This window comes from Semicossyphus pulcher, unplaced genomic scaffold (genome assembly GCF_022749685.1).
Source record: "Semicossyphus pulcher isolate SPU_LCO1_2020_fin unplaced genomic scaffold, fSemPul1.0.p SCAF_9, whole genome shotgun sequence".
In the NCBI taxonomy this organism is placed as follows: domain Eukaryota; kingdom Metazoa; phylum Chordata; class Actinopteri; order Labriformes; family Labridae; genus Semicossyphus; species Semicossyphus pulcher.
This window is the reverse complement of record NW_027211770.1, coordinates 19,266,897-19,283,269: the sequence shown is the minus strand read 5'-3', so window position 1 is coordinate 19,283,269 and position 16,373 is coordinate 19,266,897. Positions and strand designations below refer to the sequence as shown.

At 44.7% G+C, this 16,373-nt stretch overlaps 1 protein-coding gene across 1 annotated transcript in view; it reads right to left on the bottom strand.

Moving 5' to 3' along the window:
- efna3b (ephrin-A3b) overlaps window positions 1-14,683 on the bottom strand; it is a 66,488-nt gene extending 51,805 nt beyond the window's left edge. The window contains exons 1-2 of the mRNA XM_069657023.1: window positions 14,319-14,683; window positions 13,853-14,069 (exon numbers count right to left, since the gene is read on the bottom strand). Of these exons, the coding sequence (XP_069513124.1) occupies window positions 13,853-13,962 (110 nt within the window). The 5' untranslated portion in view covers window positions 13,963-14,069; window positions 14,319-14,683. The remainder of the gene's footprint in view (window positions 1-13,852; window positions 14,070-14,318) is intronic.
- Window positions 14,684-16,373: the final 1,690 nt, after the last annotated feature.

Sequence of the window (16,373 nt, the reverse complement as noted above, 5' to 3'; positions counted from 1 at the left end):
GAAGGATTTTCTGAGCACTGACTTACATAAAACAGGTTGCGACTAAACGTGGAGGATGATCTCCAAGTGGCCGTCTCCAAAATTAAACCCAGACCGGACATGCTCTGCTCCACACACAGCGCCCACTCATCTCATCAGGTGAGTTTAATGTTGAAAGTAAAGTGTAAAAAATCCTTAAACGTAAGTTTGCACCCGTGTAGGTCTTTGAACTTACACAGACATCACCTGTGTATCTGCCTATTAATTATTGTACGCCCACTCAGTGCTGCTCTCTATACATGGAGATTACTTTCATTGTGCTTCAAGCCTTTCTTAAATTACTATAAAATAATAATATGGTTGTTAAGCTGTTTAGGCCTTAAGTGCGTGTGCGCAGCTTTGTGCAACGTTATATGCTTTAACCACCTCCAGGGACAGTGGGGGGTTGTGGGCCGTAAAGTTTGGGAGCCCCTGCTCTGACTCACTTTGTTTACAATGTTTGAATTTTATCCAATGAGCATCCGCCCACTTTCATAAGGAGTGAAAGAGTGTGGGCGATTAACAGCGTGCAGGACTTTTCTAGGCTCATTCAACAGAATTTCCAAGAAACGTTGTATGATGACATCTGTGTTGATTTTGCACATTTTTTTTTTTTTTAAGATTTTTTTTTTGCTTATTTTAGAGAGAGGACGGTGGGTAGTGGCGGAGAAGGGGGAAGAGAGAGTGGGGATGACAGGCGGCAAAGGGCCGAGGGCGGGAGTTGAACCTGTGACCGCCGCATCGAGGACTACAGCCTGTGTATATGGTCGCCGATTTAACCGCTGAGCCAAACAGGCACCCCATTTTGCACAATTTTTTATGAATGCAAATTATATTTACAATTTTGATTATCGATAATGACTCAATAGATTATGTGTGGCGTCAAAATTCCCAGCCATCAGAAGATGTTTCATTTTAAGTGATGTAAAATAAAGATGTTAAAAAGTCTCTATTTGGAATTTTAGCTTCATAAATGACTTGAAACATTTATTTTATTTTGAAATTTTGTTGAGTAGGAAACTAGATTTTTAAATGTTGTTGACCTATTTATAGATTCACTTGTGTGTCTATGACATGCAGTCCACTATGATACAACATACACCCACATCACCCTTTCCTTCTCACAGTGGACTCCTATTTTATGAAGAACTTCTTGATAGAGCTTAATCTGTCCAAACCCGAAACACATGCAGTCTACAACAATATGGAACGGAGACAAGCATCAATTCCTCACATCCACTGAGACAGAGCAAATAGATATTAGGTGGATATTATCTAAATTATTGCACATTAGTTCCAAGACGCGTTAATGTTGTTTTCAATATTGCACTCATTAAAGTAACGACTGAAAAAACCAAAGAGCAGCTACAGTATCATATTGACATTCAGCACACCTCATAAGATGTGAGCCAAAGCAGGAATACCTCATAAAGACTAACACACACCTACACACACCTACACACACACACACTGAGAGCTTATAGTCTGATCTGAAGAGAGAATTGAGAGTAGTACGTTGATGCAGAGGAGGACACTGAGAAGGAGAAGTGATGGCAAGAAGCTGAGCCAACAGTAGAGACGGAGAGGGAGGAAGAGGAGGGAAGAGCAACAGATACACGCTGAGAGAGAGAGAGAGAGAGAGAGAGAGAGCGAGAGAGTCGAGGAACAGGCTGAAACATCCAGGAGAGGAGTGCAGTGTCTGTAGGACGCCATCGATCCAACACTGACATAAATAGACAGCCAGACCAGAACCAATGGAGGGACTCGCAAACACGCCGGCACGCAGCGGCGCAGAGCTGACGGCACACACGTCTGAACAGCGAGAGCGCGTTAAACACACATCTTCATGCACACGTAAGCACTTATGTCCACAAACACAAAAACAGACACATGAACAAAACAGACTGAGAGGTGCCAGAGCGAAATTAAAACAGCTTTTTTACAGGCAGCATTAGTGGTTTGAGACCAAAATGACATGTTGCAAAGGCGTCTATCCCAACAGGGTGCAGCTGCTCGGCTGAGTAGACCCACATTATGAAACAACAGCAGCATGATGAGTCGTACATCCGTCCTTCAGGCTGCATATTTATTTTGGCACCTTTCAGTTTAGCCGTGAGCACTGTTGCAGAGAAGTTAACTCTATGCATTTAAGCTAGCAGATGCTAGATGCTAGCTGGTTGAACTACAACGTTTTTTGCAAGGTGATTCGAGTTAAATAAAAACAGTTTTTGTGTGGATAAATACTGAACAAATTATTTTGTGCATGAAAGGAAAAAATCAACTGATACTGACTCCCCTTTAATCAGATGGTCCCCCTTTTCCTTTCATCCAGACTGCTGTGAAGCCTGCCCAGGCAAAGCAGCAGTCAGAAGTATTGATCATTGCTTTTTATTAACACCTCAGAGAAGTTGTTTTATGCTATTTTAAGACATTACCTTTCTCACTGAGTAGCCCTGATTGGTTCAATGCCCCCATCTGGAATGCAGTCCGTGCAGGCAGGTGAACAAGTGGGTACTTTTATCATTAAACTAATTGAAGTGGCCTTTTTTGTTTCTTAGAAATATATTTTGCTTTCTTATCATATGAATTTCATCCCTTTTTTAACAACTTTATTTGAAGAACTTTTTCTAGCTAGCTTCAGTAAGCTAACCTAGAGTCCGCCCGGGGGGGAAGCTCTGATGAACCTCTTCCAGCGTGAAGTAAGTGTGAAGCTCACAAAACTATGCTTTCAAAGTAGCTTTCCCAACACTGGCCGTTAAGCCAGACTAAGTGGGGTTGCGAGACAATTTATGCACTTACCATTAACGTAAATGTGTGCACTTATGTAAATGCACGAGCATAAAGGCCTCAGCAGGGACCATAAAGACAAAAAGTAACTCCTCTTAGCTAATAATTAACCCAATGATTTGTGAGCCCTCTCGCCAGCTGACGTGAAGCTTCCGGCAGCAAGGAGACCTCTTGTGAGCAAACAGTCTGCGGGGCTGTACTCGACCAGTCGCACCACATTCACACACACTCATTGATACAGAGCATCAGGACGAGGTGATTTGGCGGAAATCTATAGAAATATATTTTGGCATGGATCTACTTTTCCTCACGGCGCAAGCATACATCAGACAAAATGCTTAAAGAGGGCGTATTATGCTTCCCATTTTCAGACAAATATATAATGTTACAATGTTGGATGTCCAGACTAAACGTGGGTGAAGTTTCAAATCTGTAGGTAAAAGTATGTTTAATCCCCAGGCTTCTCAGCTCAGTCTGCAGAACGCCAGGTTTCACACTGTTTTTTCGACACGCTGCACTTTGTGACGTCACAATGAGCAGCCTCAGCTGGCCAATCAGAAGAAAGCGGGCTTGTAGGGGCGGGGGTTTCAGAGACAGAGTTGACTGGCTGTATGAGGGCCTGCACTGAGCGCCAGTGTGAGAAAAATGATGAGTTTTTTAACTGTTAATTATGCTAAGCGACTCCACAGGTATCACAGAGAGAAATATGAGGCTTGAAATTAGCATAATACACCCCCTTTAATTTTAAACTTTAGTATGTAATTAAACAGGGCTGAGGCAATTTTCCACAGGATTGCTGAAGTGATTTATTCAGCAAACTTTCTCTCGTGACTTTCAAAAACTAAATTGTAAAACTTTTCTCTGTTATTATTCCATTTTAGACTTCATCATTTTGAGCTGTTGGTTGGACAAAAGCCATTTGATGAGGTCGCTGTGGGCTCTGGAAAGTTGTCACTCATTCTTGAAATTTCATTGACCAAACAATTAATCAATTAGTGGAGAAAATTGCCTGTAAATGAACTGATAATGTAAATAATGGCGAGTCGCTGCCCATCATTTTGCTTCCAAAAAATTACACTTAAAGCCAGCGTTCGCTATGATTTAGAAATGTCCGACACACACGACCCTACATGCAACACACAACAGCAAACCAATCATGTATGAATTATTGGTTTGAACTGCTTCGCACTGACGCATCACACTGGCTGACAGCTTTACTGACTGGTTGCTGCGGCCATCAGGAGCAGAGTGCTTGTGAAGCGAACATTTTCTGCCTCCCTCCATGGCCTGGCTGGGACTGATTAAAGCCTTCTGCTGAAACAAGGTCATAATTCACTTAGCCATTTCCCAATTTCCGCATAATTACCCTGCTGCTTCACGAAGGGTAACACGCGCGGATACACACGCACCCACACACGTTCGCACCGGCGCTCAGACACAAACACATTTCCTCTCTGATTTGTGTCATTACTGAGAGGAGAGTGGTTAAAAGGTTTCAGAGTTGGCCTCTTAGTGACAGCTTAAATGGATAAAACCTCAATTAAAGACTCTCTCCGCCGCGCTCTCTCTGTGGATGGAATAAGCATAATTCTGTGTCCTCTGCAGTTTGGTGAGGAGAGGAGCCTACCGTTTCCTTCCTCATATCTCCTCTGATTGCTTCAACCTGTTACAGGAAGCCACCTTCAGAACAGAACGCAATAAAAACCTCTTGTTATTTCCGGCACGCTCGCAATTCAGATGTGAAATTGTTTACGTCTTGATGAAGCGATAACAAAATTCATAACCAAAGCTCGACAATAAGCGTCACTTCTGCCTCGGCGAATACACGCTCTTCCTGTCAAACGCGGCGCCTCTCCTCCCTGCTGCTCCTCCGTCCTGTCCTGCCCGGCGACAGTTGAATCCTGGTGTGTGTGCGCGAGTTTGGCGTTTTCACGTGAGACTGTATCGTCTTTATGTGGGAGACTCCTAATTGTTATGTCGGTAGAGTTTATTAACGCTGCAGCGCTCTGCTCTGTTGTGATCAGGCTCAGCATATGGCCTCAGACTGCCACTACGCTGCTACCATTAGCCACATCACAAACACACCATATGAGCATCTGGTGTGTGCGTGCGTGTGTGCGAGAGCTGACAGTCTGCATTATTAGCACCCCCTCCTTCCACCCCCCCGTCCACCAAAGCCCCCAAGAGCTCTGGTGAGGAGTAGAGTAGACGCGGCGCACACACTTACACACACAAGCGAACATAAAGCACTTTGAAACAGCTTGTAAACATCACAGCCTTGTTATTAGCACCTGATTACACTGCTGGAGCTTAGGCTCAGAGACTAATGTTAATATCAACAACATCCAGCGTGTGCGCCTAAGTGTGTGTACGTTTGGCTGTTTTTGTGCACCGCCTCCGGCCCATCGCTGCGGGATTCGTTCTCCGTGGACAATTTGTTCAAATTTAACACAAGGGAGGGGAAGATAAATTCATGTTTCGCCCCACATTTCGCCTAAAATCTACAGATAACGAGGGAAGGCGGTCATTCGGTAATTTGGCTGTCAGGAAAAAAAGGTTCCCGTCCGCCTCAGACGGCACCACTTTAACTTAAATCAGCACAAACACTGCCAGGCTCTGACACAGCTGCTCTTGTTACTGCAGCGCGAGCTCGGAGAATTTATCGTTAAGATCCAAACTGCCCTGAAAAGATCTTTTTAGTGTCACTTTACTGTCGCTATTTAAGTTAATTTGTGAGCTCTGCATTTCTCATACAGACGCTGTCCTAGAATAACCTCCAGCTTATGCAGAACGGCGATCACAGAGCGCCCAACCTCCTGAAATCACCGGCGCAGAGGCAAACACATCAATGTTTGCCTCTGTGAGAACTCCTCTGCGTCTTAGTTCAATCCAAAGTCACTTAACTGCAATGTAAAATAGATCTCTGCTTGTTAGCCAATGTTAAAGTCAATGGTATGCTCCTACAGAGATTTGGTATCTGCATCAGTTGGCAAACAGTCATTTAGGTACACCTGCTCATCTAGTCTCAGTGAATCAGACAGACAAGTAAAGCTCATGTCAAAGTTTGACACCAGAGAATAAAGCGGGAGAGACTGACACTGTAGGAGGCGGGTTACATTGATAGAAATATTGTATTTACAGGAAGTTAGTAACAGCCATCCTTCCTTTTGTTGGCGGTGTGAAGTTGCTGTGTTTAGAATCCAGTAGCGGCTGCTGTTTCCAAAGCAGAGCTCAGCCCTTTTTCACACCTGTACACACCTGGCAGGAACGCAGGACTGGACTTGTTGGTTTTAATCGAGTGAAAAAAGACCCGCCGTGTCTGAAAGGCATCGTCGTCAGACTCCTGAAACAGCGTTTTGGCAAAGTGTAAAGTGGATTTAACAGAAAGAAGCAGTTGCTCAAGGAAACATTCACACCGAGGGTACTTTAAGTGACTTTTATTACCAAACAGTCCATTTTAGCTTTGTATGGAATCATTATTAGACTTGTTTACGCATATCCAGCTGTAAAACTTTATTCTGTCCCCGTTTTAGCTTCCTCTCTGTTGAGCTACCTAGCGCAGTGACACAGGACTTTAAGGTTGAACTAAATGAACAGTCCACTTCGTTGATTGGTCTACGCACTTCTTTCATGACAATGAACTCACCATCATTAGGGCTTTTTACAATGCCGGTTCAAGGTGGGATTATAACGCCTCTGTTACGTTCCATCTTCTATGTAAAACGCAGGCGGATGGTTGGGCGAAGATGTTCCGCCTCTGAGCCGGTATCGGAGGTAGTGACAGAGGCGAGACGGCATCTTTGTAAACTGCAAACTGTGTGTGTATTTGTTTACACCTCGCGCATGTTCTGCTTCTGCAATGCCGGAACGCTATCTAAAAACATACATTGCGGCGGCATTGCGTGGTCAAATGTAGAACGACAAAGGAGGCATGAGGACGGCGCTTCGTTGCGGCGCTGAGGCGGAGCCGCAGTGTAAAAAAGGCTTTTGATTATCCCATTGTTCGCTACAGAGTAGAGTATCCCATAGTGCAGACATTCCTTTGTTCACTGTGTTGTGTAAGATATGATACTTGCATGGACCAACCCTGCCTACATTTATCACTGCGTTTGGTGAAAACACAGAACAGATCTAGAATTGAGGTACATGTACACACGGGTTTGAAGTACATTTTACAAGTTTCAAGGGTTCCTGATAAAGATATGTTTGGTGGAAATGGGTCTTTAGATTCTCCGATCTAACTGACTGCACGTGGTTAGAAGCTGGTGTAGAGGGAAGTGTCAAAGCACACTGTAAGAACACACACTCCATATACGTATTAAGCATTATAAGGAAATAGGGTTGGAACAAAATATCAAGATGCCAAAAAGACGTGCAATCGAAATATCGATATTTTAATGTACAAATATACGGCGCTCTAAACAGACGTCCCTGTGACTTTGACTCAAGGCATCACTACTTCACGACTCCTCGCGGTGGCGCTCATGACACGAATAAAGGTAACGTGAACGGCCGAAGAAAAAGTTAATCAGATATCGTGATGTATCGTTTTATGATTGTCTTACAATATATCAGTTATCACAGAATCACTGTATCGTGATATTATCGTTATCGTGGGCATCGTATCGTGGGCTACCCTGCGCCTCCCACCCCTATTAGGAAATCAGCGCTAACTGGCCCAACAGTGTAAGACAGATGTATATTTGGTCATCCTTTTAGGCACAGAGATAAAACCATGTTATCGGCTTTTTAAACTGAGAAAAGTCTGTCTGCCTCAGGATTTAGCTGAGCTGCAGCTGCTCTAAGCTGTTGGGATTCCCAGCAGGTGGTAAATGATATGATAAACATGCGTGCACATTTTGGCAGATGTGGAGCTAATAAATAGAATATTTGATTTGAAACAACGAACGCCATCGTGAGAGATATTCACAGAAAGTGGTTCGGTTCAATCATTCAAACTAACTGTGCCTAAGTGTGTCTGGGAGATGATGCTCCATCCAGACACGCCGTTAACGCTTTAATGGAGACAAAGACATACAGCAAGCACACGGGACATCACCACTGTGCGTCTAGACTTTAGACGTTATCAAAATTAAAAACATTTTGGTGAACTCGCTGACACGAATCGCAAAAATCACCGGTCCTAACATTGATGAGGACAGATTCTAAATAAATCCATATCACATTATCAACACGCATCGGCTCTGCATGCATTATCCTTGAAGTTTCAGCCAAATGACACAGACGTGCGCAGAACATTAAAACAGGCCCACAGCAGTGTCAAAACATTACCTCCATTATTATTTTAACTGTCAGTCACATTAAAAAGAGATGCACGCAGAAAGTGCAGGAAAAGGAGCGATTATTATAACTCTGTCGCATATCAGAACAAACACACGTTTATATTATCATAAAACTCTTCCTGTATATAAAATGTACAGGCGCTGGAAATTAATTTTCTGCATTCATTATGTCTTCAGTGTTCATTTTTTCAACACACGGAGAACGAAAATGAAGCACTGACGGAGAAGTCTGCTAAGGTGCAGCATTCATGTGCAGTTCTTCGCATGTGAATCTGCTGCAGCCCTCCACGCTACACCTCCGTCTCCCCTGAGGTTGGCTGCTAAAAATATACTCTGAACCGGTGGGAAACACTCGCAGTGACGGAATCTCTCTATTTTATTGGATTTTTCCTGCACGAACGTGTCTATATATCGGTGTTAAATCCACATTAAGATGTTCAGCTGATACATTATGGTATTGATGGGAGCATAGACTGGTGTACTCGTCGATACCCAATACTTAATTCTAAGCTGTAGAAGAGACACTGGTATAGGTATCAGAGCCATACCTAATAAAGCCCTTAATTATCCGCATAATGATCCGATCTAGACGTGTTTTTCACTGTTTTTCATTTAGCGCAACGTTCTCGCCATGCCTCTGAACGGCTTGATAAACACAGCTCTCCTAACCACCGCTCGTAATCCGCACTCCCTTAAATCAATGCCAATCCCAGACCTCCATTTATACCTATAAGGCCCTTATTTTGTGTCTGGCTGGATCAGAGTTACTCAACTTGGTCTGCTATTGTGTCAGCTTGGTCTTAGCAGAATTACACCCTTCGAACCTGCTTCTTTTGAATCCCAAACATCACACTGACCGGTTAGTGTTTGAGTCAAGACTGAGCAAGCTCCATTTTCACAGCAATGCTTCCGATTAGTTGATCGAGAGGGAATGAAAGAGCCAGGGCTTGATTTTGTGAGTGTCTTATGCGAGTGTGTACATCTATAGGAAGTCGTGTTTGCGTTGGTCAGAAACCTCAAAGCGTGTGAGCGTAGAGGCGAGGAGTAGTACAGCAGAAGAAAGCCTGGCTGAGGTGAGGTGAGGTGAAGGAAATCCAGATCCTCGAAGACAGCCGGGCGTATTTTCTCGCGCCGGAAAGATTCAGTCCAAGTTAATTTGACAAGAGTCTCACAACATTCGCATTAAGCCACATAGCTCCCAAAATATCACCACCCCAAGAGTGCTTTCCCATCAGGCAATTGGAGGATGAGAGGAGAACAGAGAGGTGGGAGCGCACTCCTGAAATCTAGCTCATGCTCAAAGAGAAAAAAAATGACGGAGATTATTCATTTCTTTTGCTCCTTTCTTGTACGTGTCCCTTATTGCTCGCCTCAACTAGCAGACAATAGCCGTCCAATGAGCAAAAAGGATGCACAGAGAGAGAGAGAGGGAGAGAGAGAGAGAGAGCTGGATCTTATTATGCAAACAGAAGTCATCCATCACACAGGTGTTCCCTATTGCTTTTAATTAATGACGTCTCCGTGCAGGCGTCTGCACACCACACACAAGCTCTCACACCCACACACCGCTACGCAAACCAGCATCCATTCACCTGTTCGCTCTGTGGCCGTATTATTCACTGCTAATGAACAGTCTGATCGCTGTGTCTATATGACTGTTATGATGATCACCGTGCCGCTCTGTGTGTGTGTGTGTGTGTGTGTGTGTGAGGGTTTGCATGTGCGCAAACACACTTCACAGTGGTAGCTGGCGTACGTAGCGGCGGCGCTAACGCCTATGATGGATGGGTTGTACACACACGCGCGCACACTCAGGCGGGCCGTGCGGCTCGTGATAGTGAGTGAGTAATACTCTCCATTGTGCACATATTCATAAATGTAAATGTTGTTGTCCTAAGTGGGGCTGGGAGACAGATAGGTTTGTGTAGCTGTCGAGGGGGTGGTTGATTGGCCTGCTTAATCCTCTCGTCTGCGTCTGCGATTCCCCCTCTCTCTCTCTGTCTCACGCACACACACACACACACATAAACAGGGCCTGTGTTGTGGTGTCTAATGTGAGAAGTCAGCGCGTGGATCGGGGCATTGGCCAAGCATTATTATCATTATTATGATGACCTTCCGCGCCACTGCTCTATTATAATTCAACACAAAAACCATCTGTATTCCTGACTTCCTCGCTCCTCTCCACAGTCCTGTAGTATTTCTCTCTCTCTCTCTCTCTCTCTCTCTCTCTCTCTCACATTCTTGCATTATTTCTCTCCCGCCCTGCGTGACGTGTCTCTGCACACTCTGACGAGCCGGATGAATATGAAACAAGTTCCACCTCAGCATCGATTACCACACATACGCATGTGCATTTATATGAGGAGTGAATTCTGCTTGCGATAGCTGGCTTCATTCCAGTGGCATGCATTGAGGTGACAGTGTCATTGACACACACACACACACACACACTCATATGCAAACACACAAAGCTACCGACCAGAAAAGCTTATGCGTTTGTTTATGCGGAACATAATCGCTTCCAAAATATACAACTGATAAATTAAGAGATATCAGCAGATATCCATTATGCAAACCAGTTAACTGCTGCGTTATTAGATTACATGCATACACATGTGCACGCACGTACGCACACGCGCGCACACACACTCACAGCGGTGGTTAATTGCCAGGTGGTGGAAGATAATGTGTGATTTAACGGACTGATGGATTTGTTTTTGTTTCGGTCACCCATCGATGAGCAGAGACATCTGTAACAGGGCAAACACACGCAAACACACACACCATTATACACACATTCATGCCCAGGGATATCAGTGACAAGTGACTGATAGGCAGAGGCAACAGCCTTTGTGCAAGACGCAAACGCGGGAAACGATCCATCTTCTGGAAGTTAAAAAAGTACACAGTGTGGACGTGTGTGTGTTTCTCACATAATCATAGATACATGTGAGCATAGTTAGAAGCATGTGTGTGTGTGCGTGTGTGTGTGCTGGAAGAAGTTAATCCATGGAAACGGCCTCAGCCTGTCTGTGGTGGTTGATGAGTGGCTCGGGGTCAGAAGCCGGTTGAGAAACTGCAGGGTCCCGAGGCTTTACAATGTGTTTACCACTCAAACTGACAGCTATACTACAGCTTATTATTGGCCTTCTAAACCTCCACTGTGCACTGCGAGTTAGAGAAACTCCAGAGACGCCGATTGCCAACGGCTGCTGACACGCCAGCCAGTCCTGCTAATGCTGAATGCCGCGGTGGTGAGCGCGGAGATTAAAATAAATGGCGGAAACGGGATCTGTTCTGAGAGAAACGCCACAGAGAGGAGTATGAAAGAGTAGATTAGACAGGTTATCCTGCAGTGTATCTGTCTTTTGTGTGCCACTGTCCATGGCCCCTTTGTCTCCTAATTCAATAAGTAGGCTGAATGAAAAAGTTATCCCCTCTCACTGCTCATACACTGTCATTGTGTCTGTGTGCAGCAAGAGAGAGAGAGCGAGAGAGAGGGGAAGATCAGGGATGAAGCAGGTCCACTGAGATGCAGTGTTCTTTAATTAACCACAGTCTTTTATAAAAGACACACACACTAAGACTCACACTGCAGGGGCGAGGAATATACTGCCGCTGGGATGAAAAGAAGAGCGAATTGGCAGTGAACATGTGGACCGAGAGAGGAGAGGCTGCAGGGCTCTGCAGCACCGAGGTCCTGGACAGTGGGGTTAAAGGTCAGTCCTCCCACTGCTGTGTTAGAAGAATTACTGAAGCTTTTTTTTTTGTTACAGCAAACAGTTTGAATAAACAGCGAAAAGCAGCTTATGAATCACTTAATTAAGCACACGTTTAACCAAGGTTAAAACTTTCTCATGTGACGTCGAGCTGAATGCACAGAGGGCCGGGGTTCACTGCTTCTTCTTCGTGCCTTTAAGCGTTTTCTCCACATTTTATCTAAATCAACTCATGTCTGATACGGAAACTGAAGGTGGAATTTCATTAGCATTCATTATCGAATTATTACACAGCAAAAAAAAAGTACAGAAAATGAGAGTTGGAGGAAACTATCAGCAGTGACCGTGCACACGATATTAGCTTCTCTACGACGTGTGGATATAATTTCCTCACATTCAGGGAAACTAATATAGTTTACAGTATTGTAGCACATCCAATAACATTACGTTCTCCGCTCCTCTAACTTTTCATCATGTTTAGTTATTCTCTCGTGAGGAATAAATTCACTTGACTCTCGTACTTTTATTTCACGCTGTAAACTAAAATCACTGGCCTGGAGTTTCTTTCGGCGGGGCAGAATTATTGATCCCCCTCCTGCAAAAACAACTGTATTTTTTCCGGCTTTTTCCGATTGTTTACGTCTTTAATAAGCGCGGTCATAAAATGTGAGTCGCTTTATATCAGACTGCACATCTTAGGAGGCCGATAAATTCCGCTGAAGGAGTAAATAAATGCTTTGAGGAGCCGAAATATAGCTTGCAAGTCGAGAGGATTCACTGCAAGATGGAGAGCGAGGAGGAAGGTGTGTGTAAGAGTGTGACATGCGCTCTTGGGCACCTCATAGATCTGCAATTTAGGTTGCATTATTTCCTGACATTATTGGACGCCACAACTCGCTGAATTCCAGCTCGAATTAAATATTTAAAATTTTTTTAATTTTTCACGTTAAAACGGGTATTCAGTTGCAAATTTACAACATTTTTTATGAATATTTGAGGCAGGAAAGAAAGTGTGTGTGAGTTTAACAAATGAAAACGGTATGCTTAGATTAAGACATGTTGAAACACAGCTAATACACTTTTAGAGGATTTTACTGTGAATTGTAGGAAGAGAGATACGCCTACACTGCTGCTGCAGACTGACGCTACCTTCTCCAGGATCCAGCAGCAGAGCCATGGACTTACGAGGACAGTATTAAAAAGGCAGCTTTGAGAAAAAAAAAAAAAAGAGGAGAGGGGGAAAAAAAAGCTTTTTCACTTGAATCAAGATAAGGGCAAGAAGCGAGGGATTAAGAGGATAACAAAAAGGCCAACGGACTGAGTGTAAACAAGAAAGGGGGTTAGAGAGGGATAGAAAAGAGAGAGAGCAAGTTGGAGAGGGAGCGAGGAGGAGAGATTGAATAGTGACACTGCTACAACACAATGGGGTCAGGATGAAGAAGTGCTCCTAATTGAACCAGATAGAGGAGAAGACAGAGAACGAGCCCTGAAAGACTGAGAGGGGAGAGTTACATGACGGAGATGAGGAATCACATGTGATTCTCTCTCTTCCAGTTCTTTCTACTCCTCCCCAATGCTTGGCTAGGAGGTAGAAGAGAAAGGTAATTGAGTACAGTAAGATGCACGAATCGACTGAGGCACAGAAACTAAATATGTCCGACTAGTTGTGCAAGTGAGGGTGTTGAAAAGATGGTTTGAAGCCACCTTGACTGCACAGCAGGGGTCTGACAGAGCAGACTCAAAAATAGCTTTACCCTAAGGAGAAACATGAGAGGCCGATTTAAATAGTTTTTGGAGATCTACATCATGTTTTCCTCTAAAAAGATAAGAAACACAATCAAGTATAACTGTAAAAACCTCTGATTAAATGAGAGTGTGAACCTGACAGCACAGGCAGAGGGAATAAGGGCATTCATTCCCCTTAACAGGTGGAGAATAGAGAGATCAAAGGAAATGGCACCTTCACACACACACACACACACACACACACACACTGATAAACACGAGGAGAGGGGGTCTTACTGTATGTTGGAGCTGTTCCAGTACACGGAATGCCTGTTGGCTGACACCTGGCTCATGTCCGCCCAGGTGAGACTCGTTAGCGCCCAGAGAGACAGCACCACCAGAGCCATGCTCCCGGCTCCCTTCTCGGCCTCCGTCCCTCGGGTCTCTCTCTCCGGCCACTCTCTCGGTCCCTTCACCCCACCAAACAACGCGACTCAAACATCCCAGCAAATGCCTAACAGACAAGAGGAGGGAGACAAAAGCTTCATGCCTGCATGTAAAACAATGCACACGTTCAAAGACTGTTCGACTTGCTGTGGTTAATAAGTGTTGTAAAACTCAAGTCTATTGTGGTGTTAAGTGACTATGGTACCCCCCCTTCCCCCTATAAACCTGAAACTGTGTAACCCTCTCCCTCCCTCCCACACAAATCCTGGGGCTTCAAACAAGGGGCTTTCTGGAAGTCCTGGTCCTCTCTTCTCACCGGGAACTGCTGCGTCTGAGCCCGCCAGAGGAGTGTGGGAGGACGGTATCGGGTCCAAGCGGGAGGTCGGTCTACCTCCGGGCATGAAAGGGTCCTCTCCGCTGGGAAAGAGTTGGCGTGAAAAGCCCTCACTAAATTGTAGAAAAAAAACGTAGCTGAAATAATTAATATCACAGACGTCCTCTTCTTGTTATAAACTGTTCTTTTACTGCGTGTTGCTGCAGTTTTTCCTCCCAAGGATCCGAGAGGTGCACAGCACGCCGAGCTGCAACAATTCGAGCAGCCAGTTTCACGAGCTCTTCCAAGACTCTATCCGAGAACCATCGCTTACGGTGAGCAGCCTGCCCACCCGTCTCTCTCCTTTCTCTTCCTCTCCTCCTTCTCCTCCTCTCTCTGTTTGGTAGGCAGCACTCGTTCACTTTCTAACTCCACCCCCTGCGAGCGACAAAAGCGCATTCCTCCAATATTGTGGACGAATCGGAGCACATCAGGCATCACTGCGACTTGAAGTTTTTTTTTTTTTGTCAACTATTCGACCTCCTCTTGCCGGTGTAAAAGTAGAAAGCCCTGAGTCCCCCCTTTGTCATATATACGTCTGAAGCCACCATCTGCAGTCTATTTTTCAACGTTACACCCCCCCCGCGCCCTCCCCCCTGCCACACATGCACGCACACTTTTGCATTTTTATTACAAAGGGTAAAAAACGTACACACGATATATTCCCCACTCCTACCACCCATCCTGGCTTTGATCCCCAGACACTGTAAGTCAGTCTAATACGGCACTATTATCATGCACAATCCTCTTAAAGCTGCAGCACATTAACACGCATGCTCACGCGCACGTGCACGCACCCCCCCCATCATGTAATCTCCACCAAAAAGAAAATATGATAGCTGTATATTATATTGTGTATAGGGCTCATTCACTGTGATTTCTAACTTCTGGTGTAATCCCGTAAGTGACTTTATATTATTAATAATTAATCCAATAAAATATATTTCACATCTAAAATACACCAAAGCAATTAAGCTTTCCATGCAAGTGTGATGTGGCTCATATATTTCTGCTCCATCCTGCTGAGACACGCTTAAATGTTCAGTAATTTGCCCCCCTCTGTCACCTCAGCTGCCACAAACTGTGCAGCTAAGGTGTGTTTGTGTGGAGAGAGAGAGAGAGACAAGAGGAGGGAGGGAGGGAGGAAAAAGAGAGTGATAGCAGATAGGAGAAAGATTGTTACAGTTTTCTCGCCGCCTGCTGGGAATGAGTTGGTTAAGGAGAAGTCAGAATGATTTATTGGGAGAAAAAAGGAGGGAAATAGGGAGAAGGAGAGCAAGAAAGAGAGAGAGATGAGATGCCATTGGGGAATCCCTCCGTCTTCTCCAGTCCTTCCTCGCCTCTCATGAGCTGTCCATTTAATCCCCTCCTCTGTCTGTCCCTCTCTCCTTCCTCTCCTCCTCACCTTATTCTGCCGTTTCAAATGCAAACTTTCTCCGCCGTGCGATCCCTGAAACCTGGCTCTGCTATTTTGCCTCCGTCTTTTGTTAACTTTGTCTCTGGTGGTCTACCTGTCTCCTCGCTCCGTTACAGCAGGCATGCAACTTTTTAATGAGCACTCCTCTTTTTCTCCTCTGTCTATCGGCTCTCCTCAGCCTCTCCGCGTTGTATCTGTGTTTATCACCACACTGCATCTTGTAGTATCACAGCAGCACAGCCAAACAGCTGGTACAATTAAATATGCATCCCAAGATATAAGCATGGGCATGTAAAAATAATCCACACTCCCCTCTCTCTGCCCTTAAACAGTTGGTTCACCCAAAAAGCAAATATACATATTTTATGATGAAGCACCAGCGGTATCAGATAGATGTTGGTTTGTTTGTTCTGCTGCCGTTGTGATAAACGCCATGAATAGAATGATACAACTCCCATTTCTGTCCAGCAGCCAGTTAGCCTAGCTTGGCATAAAAACTAAGCTAACCAGGCGCTTCAGTTTGGGTTTTGTAATGGGGGGTTATGTACAAGATTGTTTACTCGCTGGACTGCTGGGCAAGG